The sequence below is a fragment of the Lates calcarifer genome, linkage group LG8, assembly GCF_001640805.2.
Source record: "Lates calcarifer isolate ASB-BC8 linkage group LG8, TLL_Latcal_v3, whole genome shotgun sequence".
Taxonomy (NCBI): domain Eukaryota; kingdom Metazoa; phylum Chordata; class Actinopteri; family Centropomidae; genus Lates; species Lates calcarifer.
The window spans coordinates 16848121-16869896 of NC_066840.1; the positions used below are offsets into that span (position 1 = coordinate 16848121).

The 21776-nt window shown below is 38.0% G+C and overlaps 1 protein-coding gene across 2 annotated transcripts in view; it reads right to left on the reverse strand.

Moving 5' to 3' along the window:
• The window catches only part of tnmd (tenomodulin), a 47778-nt gene extending 47564 nt beyond the window's left edge, over positions 1–214 (reverse strand). For both annotated transcript variants that reach the window (XM_018694182.2, XM_018694181.2), the window contains exon 1: positions 57–214. In XM_018694182.2, the coding sequence (XP_018549698.1) occupies positions 57–104 (48 nt within the window). In that variant the 5' untranslated portion in view covers positions 105–214. The remainder of the gene's footprint in view (positions 1–56) is intronic.
• Positions 215–21776: the final 21562 nt, after the last annotated feature.

The following is a 21776-nucleotide window of genomic DNA, read 5'->3' on the forward strand; positions in this document are numbered from 1 at the left end:
TGTTTGTGCAGCAAATCAAACACACACACACACACACACACACAAAATTGACTCACATCTTTCCACAGAATCTGTTGACTGCTGGATTGACTGCTAGCCTCCATGATGCAAGCTCACTGGAGGAATCTTTCCGTCCCTTTCAGCTGGGGAAAATACTAACGCTCTGCAAGGCAAAGCTTCATTCCTGTGCTGTAATTTGGGAGTGTGCTGAAGGGGAGGGAAGTTTCAGAAGGAGTGGAATTACTGAAACATTTGTGATACCCATTAAAAGCAAAGGCAGATGTCTCTCCTGCCTGCCTGCCTGCCTGCCTGCTCCCATTTCAAAGGTGGAAAGCCACAAATGGATTCAGACTGAAAGACAAACCCTCTGTTGAATAAATTACATACTATGCCTGGATGAAAATATTGTTGTGGTTCACAACTTTAAAAATACTCCTGTTCGGAGGACATAAGGTTTGCATGTGAAAAAAAATCTTATACCACAGATACTGATCTTTTCAGTCCTGTTTTCAGAAGTATCAAAACGAGTCTAAGTACCTTCTCTCTGCTTTTGTTCCCTAGTCATTTAGGCTTCACACTTAACACCAAACCAGTACAGTAAACAAGAGCTGAGATGTCTGAATAGCAGCATAACCAAAAAAAAAAAAAAAAAAAAAAAAAAAAAGCGTTAAAAAAATGAAGTGATCTGCACTTTACAGAAATAAAAGCGAAATGAGGCAAAGAGTGCAATCTGAGGACAGTTTAAGTTTAAAGATCCTCTGTGGACATGTTTTAAGAAATATAAAAATTCTCCTCTTGAAATAATAATTGACTAAAAATGTTTTTTTCCATAGAAAGAAAGTTCAATTATCTCATTAAAAATTCTCAAAATAACATCTGCTCCCTCTCCCTTGTTGAAAACCCCAGAATCTATACAGATATTGTTCTTTGCAAAAGTTCAGCTGCTGCTCACAAGGTGACTCCTACTTCATTTAAAAGTCCATTCTCAGTCAGTGTATGTGCACTAGAGACCCTTTAACACGCAGTTATGTAATTTGGAATCGGTTGAATTCTTACACAACTTTCACAAACTCTTTGAAAGCATGAAGTACTGAGATTTCACCAACAAGCGGTGAAAACATTTTCATTGAGTGCATGTTAAACACAGTGATAAAACAAATATCAATAAAACATAAAACAATTTTCTTTCTCTATAAAGACAGTTAAATATCTTTTACAGCACTGCAGACTCCAAAGAATTAGCTCTTGGAGGAGCGCAGAATTAGGACTTTAGTCAAAAGGGTTTCAGAACTGTAACTACTGTGTTGAAAACTGTTTGTTTTCCTAGTGGTGGGGGGCGCGGGGGTTCTTGAACTCACACATATTAAACTGAGACTCTACAGCAGATGGATGTAAAAACAGGAGACCATAGGTCATCTGTGCCAGCAGCTTATTACGATTCATTTTATTGTTAGGCGACTTCTAGTGGCTGTTGTGATTATGAAGGGAACAAAGGAGAAAGTCAGTTGATGTAGTAGGAGGAGATAGAGGTTGATGGAACATAGGACATTGGCCCAGGAGACCACTGTTCGTTTCCTGTGTGAAACTGTGAGTTAGTGTTGTTTCTTTTATCCATAACCTATCCAAAACTATGAGTGCTCCACAACCTTAACACTAGAACACTCTTATGGGTCGTATCTGAGGGTGCGGACAAGTGACCTAGCCTTCTAGTGTCAAGTAATTTGTGTACACACATCATTCTGCACAGTAAGGCTCAAACATCCAAGTGAAGTAAAAATGTGCATTGGATAAGAGAGGCACTTTAAGAATCATACAGAGGTGAAACTGTTCGCTAATGCTGTTGTTCCTGCAATAAAAGCTACTTTCAAGGAGAAAGTGAGAACATACCATCGAGTCGATCATTAAAAACTCAAATGTTCAAACTCAGTGATACATCTTTTTCCTTGTTTATGTTTTGTGTCGTGCAAACTGAGACTTCATTGTGGGAAGTCTCTCAGTTGTGTTTTTTTGAATTCAATTAGTATTGAACTAGCTTTAGGAGCCCACAAGGGAGGAGTTAAATAACACATGCAGCAACTGAAGCTCCTCAAATATTGGCACTCTTAGAACTTTATACAGCTCTTGGCAAGCTTAATAATGCTGTCCGATGGTACCCAGTTGTTTCTCTCATACATACAGTACACGGTCTCATTAATAGTTTTTAAAAATGTCACTGTGATTCAGGGAAAGTGTGATCGCACCTGCAGATCCCTTCCTTTTTTCCCTTTGGTCAGAGTTGTTTTGAAAAGTTAACATTTTTGCATTTTTGTTTGGTTTGTTTAGGTGGATATAATTCAGTTTTAGGCGAACCATGTAAACAACAGTTGCATGGAATCCCAAATAACTTTTTTTGTCAAGGTTTGTAAGTCAAGGTTTGTTTCCAGCCTCTGTACATTTAGCTAGAAACAGTACAGCGTTACAGACCTCTCTGCACTCTGTTCTGTGATTCATCTTAACTGGAAATAAAGTCAGATAGCCAAAAGACTGGGAGAGAGATAATGATGATGACATATGATGAAGGTCGTGGGCAGGATTCAGATCCAAGATGTAGTGCTGGCATGATACATCATGATGCCCTGCTGTTTAAATCTTTAATTTACCTTCTCAGGTGTTAATACTACCAACAGGCACATACTGAAAGAGCTAAAAATGCACCAGCCAAGGTTTATTTGTCCAACCCTACTCTGAGAGAAGAACATCACAATTATGCAAAACTCCAGATTATATTCAATACCAAAAAAATAATAAAATATAAAATTGTCACTTTGTTCAGTCTAGGTTAGGCATAGTACAACTAAAACACTTGATTAATGTTACAGAAATACTGTGGCTACAGTTAATGAATGGCAAAAGTTAGTTTCAGATCAGGAGTGATAGGATGCAAACTTAGGATTCTGGCGAGAACTTTGGATTCTGAGTCTGATCATTTCTGAAACAATCACTTTCTGAAACGATGTGATGTTCATACCCACTTCACATTGTGATTGTGTTTAGCTGTGCGAAGGCGAGAAAGGAGCTAAAGATTGAACATCTCTCTCTAGCTCTTTTTTTAATGTTTTGCTCAACTATTTGTGGCACTTTTCATGTGAACAGTCAAATGCAGCAATATCAGTCTCTTCCTGTCCTTCCATTACTGTCTGTGAATGTGCACCATTATCCCAATTCAACAATCACATATCCCTTCTCTCTTTGACAGCTGGTTGTGTCTCTACCTTCCAGTGTGACCACTCAGATCAGGTAGCCTATAAACACTTTTGATTTTGTGGTTGGTCAGCTGGTCTTAGATCACATACAGACCTTTACATTCCACCTCACTGCATATAAGGTGCACTACTTCCTCCATTGACACTGGATGTAAATCATGAGGTACGGAATCATCCAATATTGATGTAATTTTTAGGATACTGGTCTGATTTTTCAATTTTTTCTTCTGGGCTTTTCGTAGAGTTACTATTGGTTACATAATATCAACAAGCAAAGCCTTGTGAAACCTTTGATTTTTGTGTTATTTTCCAATTACAGTCTAAATCCTGGGACTACCGCACACAATTTTAGATTGTCTATTAGGTATAGATATAATTTGTTGCTACAGAAGCTCAAATGCACCAACCTCCCACATGGATCAAAGCAGCAAAACAAACATTCCCAAGTTCAAAGAAAATCTATGCCTGTTGAGCGGGAACACTCAATAAACTCTGAAATATACTGTAATAATTTACAATAAGGTACACAAAATACTGAGTAATTAGTTGCTCTGTTCAGGTGGAATAAAGTGCAGCAGGAATTGTTGGACCACCTTAGGTCAGATTTTAAATCTTTGTTTTTTCTCTTTTCAACATCTGATCTGCAGATCATTAAAGTTAACTACAGTAGGTCATATAGGTTATATTTCATATTCCTGTGTTCAAATTTGATTCAGTGCTGGTTTGATGCCCTTTCACACCATTTCACCATGTTATTCTTATCTTTTATTTGCAGTTTTATCAGTATTAATGTTTATTTAAATGTTGTATTTGTGCTTTTGGTTTTTAATGTTCTGTAAATTGGCGCCCAAAGCAAAAGAGAGTAAACTGTTCTCAGAGGACCACTCTGTACACTTTAAATAAATGTTAAATTGATGGATGAATGAAGGACCAATTTACCCCTCACAAAAATAGCACCTGATATTTAAGTAATAAAAGATTAATGGGCAGTTATTAATTTTGTGCCGCTTATCAGCTGATTGAGAGTGAACTCATTAAGAAAGTGGTCAGTCTGGTGAACGACACATATCAAGTGACTAATCATTATATAATGTTTCATTAACACAGTATCTCAGTCTGTTCTCATCATTATCTACCATACAGACTATATCTACTATAAAGTCCACAACACAGAGTTACTCAGAAAACTCCACACTCACTATTTTGTGTACCTTATGTGTGTGTGTGTGTCATAGCTGGCAGCATCTTTACAGCACTGTCTACCTATTCACCTGTTTTAAGACACAACACATAACACACATTTAATTTTATCTTGACATATCTTGTGACAGGGAGCAAAGGATATAGTTTCAAAGCTCACCTACAATATGTTAAGCCTATTTATACAAACCACCTGTCAGTCTTATTTTTTATCCTTTCTCCATATCATCTTAGAGAGCACACAAAGTAAAAGCTAAATAGTGTGATAAAATGTTTTGAAGTGATTCCAGTTTATTAAAAACACAATTTCACAACCTAAAAGTTCCACTTCACACTCGATTAACAGGAGTGGAAAATGACGGCTCGGTCAATAACCGTCTGAGGTGGAACATTCCGGGTAAAATTGGTCAACCTGCAAGCCTTTAGTGTTGCAGGCAACATTTGAGCACATATTAAGTCTGTCAGATCTGATAGCTGTGGGACCTCGTCAGCTCTTTCCCATTGATATAAATCTTCACAATTACTGTGACATTTTGCTTGGGTAAATCAAGCGACAGGGTCTTTCAGGAATAGTGTTGTGTCAGCAGCAGAGTTGAGCATCCTGGGACCCTCATTCCCCCGATAGCATTCAGCACCAGACTGGGGCTTTGACACCCACAGAATAGAATAAACAGCAATTTAGTTTGGAGTGCATACCAGATACTCTCAGATTAGAGCAGAGGTTGATGGGAGCAGCCATAGCAAACCAGGAAGAATCACAAAATAAACATTTACTCTCTCCTCTTCATGCTTCAGGCCCGATAGCTTTGATAGGAATTTTTCTCCTCTGTATTTGTCACTTTTGCAAACACAGGCTGAGCGCTGTGACCAACAGCAAGGCCCATTACAAATCCAGCAGACCAAGTTGGATCCTGTGTGTTTTTTTTTTTTTTTTATATGAATAGAACAGTTTTCCATCAGACAACAGCAGTTCTGCTCAAAATGACTCGTAGTACTTCAGGCAGGCGCTGCCTCCCCAGACTTGCCGAGTATATATTGCTCTATTTTGCAGTGGCCATCTGGAAAAAAGCTGTTCCTTGTTTGCTTTTTTTTTTTTTTTTTTTTTTTTTTTTTAAACTCTTAAGCCAGCCTCTAAAGCCTTGTCGAGCTTCTGTCAGTCAGAGAGAAAACTGTGGTGGAAACCCACTCATTTCCCACATGCACATCCACATTCATTAACAGTCCCTTCCCACATGAAGGGAGACTGTCACAGCTAAAGAAAGGGAAAAAGATGCAGGAGGAATATGTGGAAGAGAGATAGAAATGCAGAAAAAACAAAAAAAACTGAGCAGGACTGAGAATTTATTTGTCTCTCTCACTCTCTCTGTCACGCACACACATACACACACACACACACACACACACACAGGCAGACAGACAAAAAAACACCTCAGCAGATTGAATCCCACTTTGGAGTGCAGAAACTGGGTGCACACAGGTCAAATGTGACACATAATCCTGTGTGATTTGATTATCCGCCTGCTGCCTCGATGCAGCTACACCTCCTCAGTCTTTCATTACGATGGGGGAGGAAGCAGAAATGGGGCAGGAACGGGCTCATCGTGAAGAGGCAGTCACGGATCTTGACTCGGTCTCGACGAAGAGATCTGAGAGTCTCCATCCATCATCTTTCAGGATCCTCCTCATGCTTCAGCGGCGGTGGGAAGGAAGTGTACCTCCGCACAGGAAGTTCACACAGGTCTGCTTCCCAGGAGTCGTGTGGCTCTTCAGCAGACTGTAGCGAAGGCCTGACACATCCTGTTGATATACTACTGCAAATTCTTAAGTGCAAAAATACTCAGCGAGGCCTAGCGAAGTGGCAACACTCACAGATGAAATTCTGATCTGCTCTTAATGCTTGTATGTCTATATGTGGCTTTAGCTCAGGTTCATTTGCAATATTTATTGTTGATTATTAAGTTTGAGTCCATCAACATTAAAATAGCGCACACAACACTTCTCCTCCACCACGCTTTATTTGCTTCACCAAATGTTTTTTCCTTTTTGCTATTTAGCCTTCATTAGGTTGTTTCCTTGTAAACAGTCCATTAATTAGTCATGTGGAATAAATCACCATAGATACTAAGTTTAAAAAAGCAACATGGCTATCTTTTTTTTTTTTAGAGTGAGAGTGATTAGAGTAAAACAGAGCAACAAATTTAAAGGCTGAGAAACCAAAACAGTCAGCTGAAAGATGTTGCAAGAGCTCCCTAGAGCTGAGGGGAGCTGCAGAGTTGGATGATAATTCACCAATAAGAGCATCATGTGATCCACTGTGAATGCAGTGATATTGATTATTGCCACTTAAGTCTCTAAATCCACCCCCTCAATTCATTTTTACTTTAAGGAAGAGATGAGCAATGTGTTTACATTTTTAAGGACTTGCATTGAAGCTCACACTGCATGGTCTGCACCTCACATGAGTTCATTCTCAAAATTTGAAATTTAAAATGTGCAAATTTGAAACATTTCACACTATTTATATGAATGATAAAAAACAAATTCAGATGTTCATATCTAGGAAGTAAATAAAGAATCAGAAAATGGGGTTTCATTGTGTATTTAATACAGTATTTAATATATTTATTTAATTTATAACTGGTAATAACTGAGAGGACTATAAAGAGTTGGGATAACTATGCACCATCTCTAAGGAGTGCCTTTGACATACTGAGGAACCAGATGAATAGGAATGTGGATTACGGAACTGCAAATCTTCCCCAAGTTTATACATTCATTTCCCAAATCTCACCTTGAGAGTAAAGCTACTTGCTGGGGGATTTTCTCAATTTCTTGCTTGATGGGACAGGTGTATTTACTTACATAATTGTATTCCTCATCCAATTTATAATGCGATTAAATATTAATACAATTCTGAGTTTGAAGAGAGGCAGATCTGTGAAAATTATCTAGACAGCAATATTGTGAAATTGTTCTTCTTGCTTTGCAACTTTTTCAATCACCCATGAATGGAACAGAAGCAGTGAAAGAGAAAATATTCTGCTTCTTAGGATGCATTGAAAATGGTATTTCAACAAATAAAGCAGCCTGAGTGAAAGATAAAAATAGGCGCAGATATTTTTCACTGTGATGATCTTGACTCATCTTGGCTGAGCTTTGTTTAGTTAGTAGCAGAGCTCTCTGGAGGAACATTGAGTGGTGTAGTCAAAGTGGAACTCTCCTGAATGAGCTTTGAGCTTCAAGTCCCCAATATCCCAGCGTGTGTGCCAAAGAGTCAGACAATAGAGCCAAACGCAAGTCATAGCCAAATCGTAATTACCTCTGCACCCTGCAGAAGCAGACCAATTGACTCCTCTAGATGAATGACAACAGGTAAAGGGCAGTGATTAGCCACAGGCCCCAGAAGCTTTGTTTGGTGCAGAGGGAAAGAAAATTCTCTATATAGGGCAGAAGATATGCTTCACTTATTATGCTCTTATTATTCTGTGGAGTTATTATGGGCACAGCTCTGCTCAGTGCTGGAATCTTTGCACGTCACGGTTGGCTGGTAGTGCACATACAGTCTGGTACACCCCTATCGGTTTAGTTTGTGGACAGTTGTTGCATCAATTACCCAATGATTTATTATTGATTGGGAATACCTGTAATTGATTAGTATTGAATTAGTCACTGTAATATTTCTGTAATCTTCATAGCTCACAGCTGGACGCTAGTAATTCATTCACAATTAATGATAATTAAATGGCAGTGGATCATAATTGAAATAAAAGAAAAGACTGAGGATATTTTGTGTGCAAACACTGACATGACAAACATAACTGATATTATTTTGCAGTCTGTCGTTTTCAAAATGTCAACAATTAAATGTAAAAGCTGCGAAGTCCTGAATGAGTCTCACAGGCAATATTAAAGATAAACTTTCATTTCTACACTTTCATTTAGTAAACTGACATTTCAAATTTAGTGCTGTAAAAACAAACACGCTAATTTACTCCAGCTTGATAAACTAGTGAGAGACAGCACGCTAATTACAAACTAACACCTAAAAAATGCTCAAAAATGATTAAATTGTGTACAAATGATCTGCGCCCAATGTAATATAATATAACCTAAACTCATTAGATTTGGAAATATTGATTATGCAGCCATTAATAAATTAATAGTTAATTGTTTGCACCTGATGTGTTGTTGGAAAGAAAGGAGTAATCAATCAAACTAGTTGTAAATGTGGCCCGGTTTGTTTAATAGACTTGTGTTTTACATAGTAAACAAGTTGAACCCCTTAAACTAAAACTTGTTTTCAAATCCTTTCCCTGCTTATTTCCATGTGAGACCATTTTCTTGTCAGTAATTAAATATTAATACAATTAATTACTATCAATAGGGTTGTAATGATTCATTCATTGCATGCATCGATTAATTATGAATTATGCTGATCCAACTGCATCCATTCTGGTAAAATAAAGAAACAGAATTAATCCCTTTAGCAACAATCAGTATGAAGTCATTTGAACTGAACTTTTCATGAATCTGTTATTTTTATGCAGCACAATAACTCTGTCATCTGGTCCATTTCTAATGCTGCGTCTGTTTGGCAGCAGTGTTGTGACTCTCCATAGATTATAATGTAAATAATGTGATAATATGTCTGTTGTATTTACAGTTTGTTTCCTCATCTGCCAAGTGGCCAAAAATCAGTTAATGCAGCACCGAACAACCAGAAATACATTTTTCAAGCGATAGACACTCAAAAGTTTAAATGTACTCCTCGTACTGTAACTACTTTTACCTTTTAACCCCCACCATCTCGAAAAGACTAAAATCTAAACACAATTCAGGTTAACAGACACTTTTTAAAATGTGTGAAATTAATTCATGTAACTGAAAAACACATTCAGTCTTCAGATATCTGTTTAAAATAGTTACCGTTTGACAACTGCAATTTAATTAGATGCCAAATTCTTAGCATTATATAGCCAGTTTATGGATGTACAAATTTAGCTAAAACTGAATTCATTTAAGAAAATCAAAAATTTGAATCAAATTATCAATGAAATCTTAGTTATAAAGCAAACAATTCAAATGCCTACGTTAATAACTTGCCACATGTGGTCATTGAAAGTATAGCAGTTTTTATCCACTTAGATTCTCACACGTGTGGTTTGGTCAGAGTGATCTTTTTGAAGCATAGACCAATGTGACACAGCTGGCAGAATGTGTGAAAGTGAGGACTGAGTTACTGAAGTGAACAAGGATTAAATGGTCTGTGAAAGCATCTTCTGCTGTGATATCACCATTACACCTGTTGGACTGTGACAACACAACGCACATCTAACATCTTGCATTCAGGCAATGTAGTAATAACTGGATAATGTGATTTATCTGAGATCTAATATGATAACACAGACAACGTAGTGAATGTTGTGTCATTCATTTTGAACAAAAGGCTCCATCATCAGATAATACATGCAGAGAGTGTACACACATGATCTTACCCCATGCATTAATTGGATTATAACACACAGCTACTGCTACCTGTAATCTTATTCCCCTACAGAGGACCCATCTGGATCCCCAGTGATTAAAGTAAACAACTGCTAGCTAAATGATGCTAATAATCTCCTAGACACAAAAGTTAAAATAGTATGAGGTGAGCAGCTCACGGAACATTAAACCCTCCAGGGTTTAGGAAAGCAGAATAAATAGCGGCTTTTCAGAGAGCCCAGTGAAGGGGCTCCATGGAAAGAGGGAAGTGGTTCCTAAGCAACTATTGCTGATTTGCTGTGGTGAACTGCAGAGGTCGTATTGAAAACTGGACTGTTAAAAGAATTAACCCCCACCATCTTAAAAAAGTCTTTCTGTCTTATGCAGCAAGTGCATATGAATAAGCACACTGGCTAAATTATAGCACATTAGAATCAAGCAGGTTGTTGACTCATGGCTATCATTCATTTAATTCTTCAGTAGTTTAAATTTCCTCTAAAATTGGCTGTAGGCAGTACTTGAAAAGTGCGCTTGAAAATACTGCATCTGTAGCCAGCCTGAAAAATGAAGCAAATGCTGCAGTAAAACTACAGCTTTCAAATGGAGAATCAGTAGGGAGAAATGGGATGCATGTTATTGTTGAAGTGACAAGCCCTTTAAATGGGTCTGTCTTTAACAAGTAAAGTTAAGGTTGAATGTTGAATCAGGTCTCTTGAGGTGGACTGACGTAAGCAAGACAAGGCAGAACAGTAAACAACAGTGGCAGAGATGGATTAACAATGTTGGCTCTGTTGATGAAGCTGTGTCTTCTGCTACTGCAGAATTCAAGGGTAAACACATGGGAGGAACAAACAACAACACTTAACGCATACCTTATTTGACCTTTCATCTGATCTATCCTCTACCTTTGAATAATGGTGAAGAAATCACCACAGAGAAAGAATCCAATAGTCAATGTTGTGTCAAAGAATTTTACAGAGTAGTTCAAAAATCAGTATTATGCACAGTGTTGGAAGAAGTATTCAGATCCTTCACTTAAAGGGGCTATTTGTAAGTTTTCTCTGCTGCTGAACATGGTGTCTTGCCAGAAGTGCATGATGGTGATGGTTGCTTGCCAATAATACAAGAAGTTAGAATACAGTCTCTGAGCATTGCTATGTCTTCAGGGCAGCCTGGACACTAAAGTGAGTTGCTATCAAAAAGTGATGAGACTGACCAGTTGGACAAGGGCTAGCTGGTTAGTATGCTAACTTCACTAGAGGAGAAGAAGTGGTAGAAGTAGAAGCAAAATGTTGCCATTGCTTTCATCTGCTAAAGGCAGCTCTTGGCGAGTAATGAAATGAAATGAACGTGGATGTAAACACTGATTGCCTCTGATTCTTTTCAGGAAAGAAGAAGGAAAGTTTGTCCCAGTTTGATCATGGTGGCAGTTTGGGAAATTTTGGGTGAAAGCCAAAATTATCAACTTAGCAACTCAAAGAAACCTGATATAAACCCTGTGTGGAATGAATTCTAATATCTTTCTGTTGTGTTAACACTACTTTGCCTTTTTTTAATGGTTTGGCCTCAGTAATGAGAAAACTGCTCGAGTTTGTACTGTATATTTTGTGCTGTATGACTGTGGCTTTTGGCAGCACACTGTGGTTTTCCTGTGACGGTTTATGAGAGCATCTGTTGAAAGATTCCCCGCAACCGCTGGCATCAGCAGAAACTTTGATTTGTCCAGCAAAGAGCTCATACACCTCAAGCTGCTGACACACAGCTGCACAGATGCCAGTTACTACCCAGATATCCACTTCGATCAATACTACAGGTGGTATTTCACCGGCACACCCTCTCTATAACACCACCAGTCTGCGCGGTGTGGTCTGAGAGTGTAAATCTATATTTTTATTCATGGTTTAATTTAAACCGGTGGTCATATTTTGTTTGAAATATCAGCCAATGTAAATAGAAGTGCTTGACAGTGGCCAGACCTATTTATTGTTATTGCCACTGTAATGTAATGCTGTAAATGTGGAGTCACATTAAAAACAAACATTTTTAAGCTTGTTATGTGAAATAGTTCAGTGTGGGTCATGCTTCTTTTAAAACCTCAGGAAATAAATTGGAAGCAACACAAGACAAATAGATAACAAACCTTCATTATCTTTGTGCGTATGAGCAGCCCGGCAAAATAGACCTATTCATCACATATTAATTATCATGATTTGCTTCTACAGACAAGGTATTTTGGAGGCCACGGACTATTCAAATAGACCTTTACTTTTCTGAGAACCCTAATTCAAAGAAGGGCTCTAAATTATTTTAATGCAGTCATTTTTCTATTCCTTTCATCACACGAAGCCACAGACAGCACACAACTATATTTTAATTTGCAGGAGAAGGATAATTCACCTCATCACTTTAAATTACGCATACAGTTTAAAATGAAATAATGGCTCCTCCAGTATTTATGTTCAGTTACTAACCAAGATTAGAGAGGGCACTTAAGGTTGATACAAGTAAAGAGAGTAAAGGAAGAAACCTCACCTAATGCTTGCTATAGTCATTCTCTGTGTGTTTCTTTATTTTTGCAGTACTCTCACCTAAAACTGTAGCAAAAAGTAATTTGTTTTGAGATTCACAGAGAGGTGAACTTAAGAGAGTTGCAAAGTCTGTAATACCTAACCATGGATTTTTGTCACCTGATATACCGAATATCAGCATAAGACTATCCAAGTGTTACCTGAACTTTTAATGCACACTGGTTATGAATATTTGATCAAAATGACCTTCCTAGAGCTATTACAAGAGGGTAATAAAGTTCAGAAGTGTCTGTAATGGCAGCAGTGTAGTAATAGTAGACGTTAGTGATGAAACAGCAACTGAGAAATTCAGTGTTTCTCCAATATCTTAACTGATGCAACACTCAGAGGAAAGCACAAGCTGGAGAAGACGGCGTGCACTGATATAAAAACATCATTATCATAGGAACGTGGATTTTAAAATGATCAGTGTCTGCTGCACAGCCACTGAGAGCCCGTCTGAAATGGTAGGTAGGATACAGCATCACTGAGTATATTAAGCTCAGTGTATCCAATTTCTAGCATCAAATGACCAAATACTGGACATCTGATAACTATTTACACATCAATAGAGACACTTATTAAATGGTTTGTAACACGTGTAAAGAAATAACTGCAACCATTGCACCAAACAGACATTCAAAATATGAGCTGCCCTGCAAAAGTTAATCATTTTTTATTTCAAGAAGTTTTACCCCCTACCCCCCCACCCCGTAGCAGATATCACAGCTTGCAAACACTTGTATCACTGTACCGAACTAAGAGTCTTTCTGTTCTTGATTCAGGAATTACTATATTTTTGGCTGTCTTGCTCTCAGCTTATCTACCCACGGATTTTCAACTATGTTCAGGTCAGGGTACTGTGAGGGGCGTTCCAAAAGCCTCAGCTTGAGTCTCTTGAAGTAGTTAATGGCAGAATTTGAGATCTGCTGTGTGTCATTGTCCTGTTGCCAGTATTAAGTGGAATCTGCTATTGCTTCTATCTGTGTAGCGTTTCCTGGGTCACAGAAGCAGAATATTTCCACCCCCATGAGTAACAGTTGGTAAGGTTTTCTTTTCATCTAATGCTACTTCTTTTTTCTCCAAACACATCTTTGGTGATGTTGGAGAGCTCAATTGAACTTGATTCCAAATAACTCTGGCTTATCCAGATGTTGCCTTCAGATGTTGACTTCTGTGATGAGGTTGCAGGTAAGATTTCCTTTTGATGCCACTTCCATGTAGACTCTGTTTGTGCATCAACGCTGCACAGAGGAGCGGGCCACCACTCCTGTGTCAGCTACACCTTCCTGCAGCTCCTTTGCAGTCATATGGAGGTTTTGCTTTGTATTTCTGCCCAGCAGCCGTACAGTTTTATCTGAAAGTTTTCTTGGTCTTCCAGATTTTGTCTTGACTTACACATTTCCCCTTAATTGCCATTTCTCAAGTGACATTTCAGACAGTTGAAATTTTCTTTGATATCTTTTCATTTCCTCCCCTGCGTTGTAGGCATCAATTACCTTCATTTCCAGATCTTAGTCAGTTGCTTAGATGAGACCATGGTTTCTTACCACAAGATTTGAAGAATCGGGGAATTTATCAGCTGACATTAAAAATAACAAAATGACATTAGCTGACTGTTCATAATGACAATTCTTGACCTGCTTTACACGTCCTAATGAGTTGATGAAGTGCTGAGTGTTTTTCATGTTCTAGGGTAGTTTTTTTTTTCTTTTTCAAAATTTGTGTAATAAAAAGTAATAGTGCATTAACATTTTAAAAAGCTCATTTTTAATGTCTCTTTGCTGCAGCTGTTGTATTTTTTCCCTTTCACTTCAAAAATCAACCAAGCATGTAATTTGCCCAGATTTTGGCACGTACACTTAATAATATATGATATATATGATATGTATATGATCAGAACAAATCCTTTCATTCACTGTTGATATACTTCACAGTTCACAAAATGGCTTATAAAGCTCGTGTAGCTTTAAAGTAGGGAAGTCTTGACCTCAAAAATAGTGGTATGAAAAAAGAAATTCTTAACTCAAGGTCCACTCACTTGAACTCCTCTGAGCTTACAGTCATATATGATGTGTATGCATAAGTTATAGATGTTTTACAGGGGGGATTAGGGAATACCTTAATAAATACACTCAGTATCGTAGAGCTTTCACAATCAGTCCATTCCCAATTAATTAGTTGACAAAAACCAACAACCAGTTTAATTACTGATTAACTGTTTCAGTCATTATTTTGTTGTCAAAGTGGCAAACATTAACTAGTTCCAGCTTCTTTAATATGAGATTTTTTTATTTATTTTAAGATTGTAATCTGAATATTTTTGGCTTTTGGACTGCTGGTTCAACAAAATAAGAAAATTGGCCCTCATTGACATTTATAGACAAAATGAGTAAATGAGAAAATAATCAGCAGATTCAATATGGAAACATCAGTTATTTGTATATTTGTAAATTTGCATAATTACTGATTATGAATAATAAATAATCACAAAATAGATTCTGGTAATAAGGAAATGAAAAATTCTGCTGTAAAATCATGTTGAATATGTCTAAGCTGCAAGATGCAGCGTTTTGCCCTGAGGCCCAAAGTGTATTGTTGGTCTTGCCCTCCTCCTCCTCTATTGGTCAAGTTCCCAGCTGACACTTGTCACTCTTTTTGATGAAGGATCTGGCCTGAGGCTGCGGCACCCTCCATCCAATGAAGCAGACTCTGGGAAAAAAAAAAGAGAAAAAGACAAAAGACAACACAAATTCAGTATGTTTTCAAACACTGTCTCTCATGCTGTATGTGTTAATTTGTTTCTTTCCTGCTCTCTCTCATTGTAGTTGTGACTATGACTTCCCTGATAACCAGCTGACTGCTCACCATGCCTGCAGCTGATTGTACAGACCCATAAACATAGCAGGACTCACTGAAAAGCCAATTCCAGGCTAAGGTGTTTTTGCTTATATGCACAGAATGATTATGTATAGGTATGTGAAAAAAAAAGAAATCTTGAAGTGCCGCTTGTGCTGTGATAGGAGGTACAGCTGCTGTTAAAGCAGTTAATTTCACCGGTGCAACAGAGGTACAAAGACAGAGTGGGAACATGGGAGAAGGAACACGCTACTAATTTATCAGTGAATTTAATCAAATGGAACTAAACTGATTAAACTATATTTCATGCAAAGGGACAAAGCGATTTACTTTATAACATTTCCGCACTGAATCACCTAATGTATAATTTTAATCAACTCATATGTATTCTCTCTTATAAATGTGCTCATTCAGAAATAATAGGAGCTATAATTGCTGTGTAATTACTTTGTGATATAATTAGACCATGATTAGCACGACATTGGCTTTATTTATTGGAGCTCTTATTTTTTTCCTCCGTTTTTTCAGATGTTTTTTCACCCTGTAAGGCAAACATAGTGCCATGTCCAAAGAGTCTAAACATCTCAACTGAGGCCAATTAAAGCTCAACCGGTTTTCTGTTCTGTTATCTTGTCAATGCTCAACAGCTGGTGGTTGGATTGTTTGTTTTGCTGATAGCAGACCATTAACAGAACAAAAATACTTGATGAATACTTGGTGAAGCAGATGTAATCATGTATGGACGCCTATGGAAAAAAGCTTTGGTTTGAGTTTTTCTCCAAAGGACAACATATTTATGAGGCTGCTCTACTTTTTAAGTGGCTGGTGATGTCTTCATGGGCCCACCAGCTGCTGGCCACTTCTCTTCCATCTATTACCTTGTCAACTTTGTATTGAAATTGACTTATCTCGTGACTCCCAGTCCCTCCACAATACATCTAAAACATTCTCCTGAGACCCAATTTTCTACCTGTATCCCTGCACCTTCTCGTTTGAGTTATTTCCTCTGTGAGCACAAGTGAGCCATCATGCTGGACAATACCGAAGACAAAAGTTCTTACAATGATGAAACACCCACACAGACACAAACCAAAGAGTCTTGAGGGTGTTTTTGTGATACTTTAAAATGTTTCTCTTGGCATTTGTGAGCCAAAAGGCATGAACACTGTCACTATTTAATGACATGTTCGCTGTTAGATTTTGCAGGAAATCTGAGCCATTTTTAAGAAATGGAAATACATGGTAAGACAGGAAAATAATATACAGTGCATGCAGATAAGCTTCATGAACAACTTGACATTTTAACAGGCTTGAGATTTACTGAATCCACGATGCAGCTGATAACTTTACACAATCTTTTTTTTCTTTCCCCCCAAAAAACTTGTAAATTTTGCTCAGGTCATGTGGTAATGCCCAGGCCAAAAAAATAATGATGAAAATTTAGACAAGTATTGAGCGGCAGAAAAATATTCATATTCCTAGAGGTACCATCATTAGCTGCTGTACTCCTTGCTCAATGTTTACTCTCTGGGGTACAGCTGGAATGAATTACGGTAATTGATTGGATGCACAGAGGTGGATCGAGTGTATAGCTGTCCACATTTCTGACTGATCTCCTTGTTATAATACTTCTCCCTCCTCCTCCCTCTTTCTCAGCGCATTTCTGTCTCTCACCCTCACCGACGCTGTCCTAATGTATGACCATTGTCTAGAGGTCACTGTGGATGTCCGAGTCATGTGGAGGTAGCCTGTCATGCAGAGCGCTGCATGCTTCAGGGAGTAATCACAAGCCTCCAGCTTTCCCCCATCAACATTCTTTGCTGCCCTTAGGCCAACAAACCAGATTTTTCATGTCAGCTGGCATGCACCTTCAACTCATAAGTAGCTGTTTGACTTTCACAAGTCTCGCATCATCCAAGCATTCACACTCCCAGGCAAGGTTGCTATATCCTTGGTCCATAATTATATGCCAGTTATAAGTGTCCACTTGCGCATGCAGATGGGCTGGGCTCCTTAAAAACCCAGGTAGCAGGTCGAACCTATCTACAAAGGCTATTTATCATTCCCTAAGGGGGCAGCCCTCACATCGTAATAATAATTTCAAATATTTCTCATTACTTTTGTTCTTACTTCCCCACCTCCTTTCACACACACACACACACACACACACACACACACACAAGCCCCCGCCAGTCACTCCACAGAGAGGAAAAATGTAAACAATGACAACTTTTTGAAATTAACTTCATGTGTTGTTAATTCTGTACTGAATGATCCTATTATTTGTTTTTAAGACAACAACCCTCTATAAAAAGATTAAGTCAAATTGTTACAAAAAGGACAGAGAAACACATTTCAGTGGTAGACATTTGGTTTGTAAAATGACACACAAGAGGCAAGTTTGCTCCTTGACCTACTTTAGAGTTATTTTAGATGTTCTCTGATGGACAAACACATAACACACATTACATAAGAAGAATGTTGCTGGATTTCAGAAAAAAAGCTCTACATATCAAAATTCACTGCACATAAACATTTCTACTGTCTTCACCATCTTACATAAAAAATAGCCAATCATTTGGGGGTGAAAAATCAAAGTAAATGATCCTTCAGAATGCTGACTGATTGCATCAAATCCTGATTGTAGCTCGTTACTGCCTAAGTGCTTCATTTGAAGTGACAAGGATTGTCATTTGTGATGCATGACACGTGATTAACTTAGTAGTGACAGGTATTTATGGACAGTATATTGCTGTAATGTTAGGGCAAGGCTCTCAAAGGGAGGTGCTAACGTGGTAACGTGGTGGAATGTGGTTGCAAATATACATATGTGTGTTTTTAAAACTGACTACACTGAAAAGGCAGTGCTTCATGTAATGTATATGCACTGAGTTTGGTCATAATGACCAAAGTGTGGTTGTTACACCTCTGCATTAGCTGCTTTTTAGTGCACACAAGCTGCATATTGTAGAGGCTGAGAGGGCGTCTGGTATCTGTGAGCATCAGCCTTGAATCCTGACAGAGAAGCAGCAAAACACATCAGCAGATAAATCAGAGAATTTCTGAACAATAATAACTTCTTCCATTTATGAAACACCACCTTGGCCCGAATATGCATGTTATGCTTGCAGTTGCACTGTACATTTATGCCATTTATAACAGGCATTTTACATGTTATAAGTGCATTTAGGCAGTCTAAGTAGCTATGCTTGTGACTGACTTTCGTTTTGATACAAACATCAGAGGACGCAGAGAGAGTGTTGTCTTATTTTATTACAACCACCAAGGCCCAGCTGCAGAGACAGCTGCAGCATACGTCAACACCTGGTGGAGGAGGGACAGGATATATCACTCCATCGTCAGGCTGGATCTCAGCTTGATCTCAGCTCCCAAGCAAACTTTATGTTGATAACTTACGAGTGTCACAGTAAATAAGCATGTTAACACCTGCAAATGTCAACAGTTCAGACCAATTTGGAGTCTTTTAATTAAAAGATGCTGATTGTTGATTTTCTCACATTCTGGAGAAATTGAAGACTAAACAAACGCATGGTTTAACACCACAAGGAACAACTGCTACGCTGTCATGAAAATCTTAATTGAAAATGCACTCTGATGGTGAGATTGGCAGCTCTGTGTATGTGTCGTGACACCTGTATTATGGTGGAGCAGACTGTGGGTCCATGAGGCAATTTCTGTGCACAGTTGAGACTCAGTCGGAGACGACTTCCAGTGGGACGGGCCCGGCGTACAGCCCTCACACTCGGAAGCCCTGCAAAATAGTCATTACAAAGTTCAGCGCAGTCAGCAGATTTCAGGAGAACTTTGTAGCTCAGTGTTGGCAGCCAGCTTGATACTCAAACTCAGAGGAGGTTAACCATTAGGCTTCCCTTGCTAACATAAAAATGTGGAGAGTTGTGACCTCTGCTGTTATGGATATAAGATACTATATCTTATATGGAAATAACTCGCAATATAGTTTGGTCCTGACACAGCTGAGGTTGAAGTCCATTACGTTTTATTCTTTTAGGCCTTTTGGCTCTGGAAACACTGACTTGGCAAGATATTGTTGTCTGATTTTAGGTTGGATTTTAATTAAATGTTGTCAGGATTTAGATTTTTATTGTTATTTCAGTCATTGTGATGTAAAATACAACTACTACCACTTACCTGCTCTCTCATTATTCACACCCATACAATATATTCATGTTTTTGTCCTATAAGCACTATGTCACACTATTTAGAATTTCCTTTTTTGTCCTGTACTCGATAGTGACAGACAGGAAGCACAGGACATTGAGTTTCTTAAGGAATCAGATTGGTAGTATTCTACATTTTCCTCTATTGCACAGTAAAAGATGATGATGACCAAAACATACAATGTGTTAGTTTGTTCTCATACCCCTTTTCCACCAATATTGAGCAGGAACATGACTGGAAACAATTTTTAGCTTTGGATTCAGTGCTCTAGTGAATATGTACAGCTCCAGGATCGTGTATCTGAACTGACTGTAAATAAAAAAGAAAAAAGTGAAAGTTGATGTTATTATTACATGACAAATGTAAAAGATGAAAACATTATCCCACTGATCAATTTTTATTTCTATTACGTGTCAAAAATAATGTGGTTTGTATGTAAGCAATTATGTCTGGGTGCAAAAAGCTCTTTGAATATGGAACAGGTGCAGGTGAAATCAATCACGGCCATCCATCTGGTTTTCTGGGTCATGCTGGGTGTGACTAGGATAGGAAAATCTTTTCCCCCTCAAGTGCAGCTGAGTTTTATAGGAAGGAGAAGCTCTATAAACTGAAGTGGAGCAGACTTTAGCCTCTCCCTTCATGAGGTTGTCGCACAGGACACACTGTGCTGCATCATTGCTATGATCTTTCATGTAACTTTGACTATCTGAAGGGTAGTTTAAAGCCCAACACTTGTTATCCTGAGAAGTTTCTTTCTAGTTGCATCACTCCTGATCTCACCTTTGAGCACAACCACGGGGCATACTGTGTTTTGTGATACTTACAGCCCACCTTTGACGGTACACACCTTTTTTCATCTCCTATAATGATTAGAAATAAAGCTGGATATATTTGAAATGAGGATTTGTTCTCTGAAAGTAATTAGGAGGTGATGTTCACAGAACTCATAAAAGGTATTGGTACAATGGTGGTAACCATAGAAACGTTGTGGCCAGAGTGGTCTTCTGGGAGATGTGCTTTAATAATATATTGGCCAAGCAGAGAAAGCAAATATCACTCTATAGAAATGCCAGTCAATGATTGGATATGACTGCATTCCTTTTGAGAGGCTAGATGTACGTATAAGGGCACATATGCTGGTAAAAAAAATAATAAAAAAAATTGACCACTGGATTTTTGAAGGAAAATAACGACAGGTGAAAGGCAAAGTCATATTACCTGTAGTACATTAGCTTTAAGATGATACAAATATGTTGTTTAACCAATCTGTTCCATAAATTTGATTCAAAATTAGAAATTAGAATTGGGAATAGCAAGAAAGTCCTGTACTCATTATTGTAGGTAGAAACACAGCACTTTGTCTCTGTGTGCATCAGTAACTGCAGCACTTGAAATCCATATTGCTTGGCAACCAGTGGCATATGTTCTCTTTTTTTTTTTGGTGTATCTTACCTAACCATTTACAAACTACTTTTTACAATCAGAATTATTTATGCAAACACACATTTAACCCTTTCACAGATACATTGAGAAGTGAAAGGAACATTTCAGTGAAGCATATCTACAAGCCTTAATGCTCATAAATATTGTAATACAAATAATTGTGTGCCTTTTAACCGACCGCCATCATTGTTAGCTGGATTTGAAGCTCTCTGTGAATGTGCAGGTGTACCATTGTTATGGCATTGATTTGTTTCAATATATGACAGCACAGAGGAATGAGAGGACTGACAGCACAGTTTTTCCATGCACTGTTGTAACTTGTGCTTTGCTCAACAGATGCTCCAGACAAGAATAGGGTAATAATGCTAAGTCTTGTTCAATGGTCTCTACAATACTAAGATGAAATCATACCTGATTTAACCTCAAACATCTCATACAATTTCCACTTACTCATATTTAGATTTGTCATATGGCTGTTGTTGTTTTTATAGACTAAACTGCCATTTCTTGTTGTGTATTATTTCTCAGTTCACTGTATTCAAATCTATGAATAATTTGGCAGTTATACTCCTCTACGGTTGCAATTTCCTTTCCATTTGTTTCCCAGTTAGCTTTGTACAATCTAGCCAGATGATCAGTTCTCTTAACTTTATTCTCCAAGTCGTAAATTATTTTATTTTTACACCTGAAAGTTAAGTCCTTTCTTTAACACAAGTGAAATGCATATGGTTGTAATTGATACTCTCCCGTGCCTTCCTCCTTTTAAAGTATAAAGAGACAA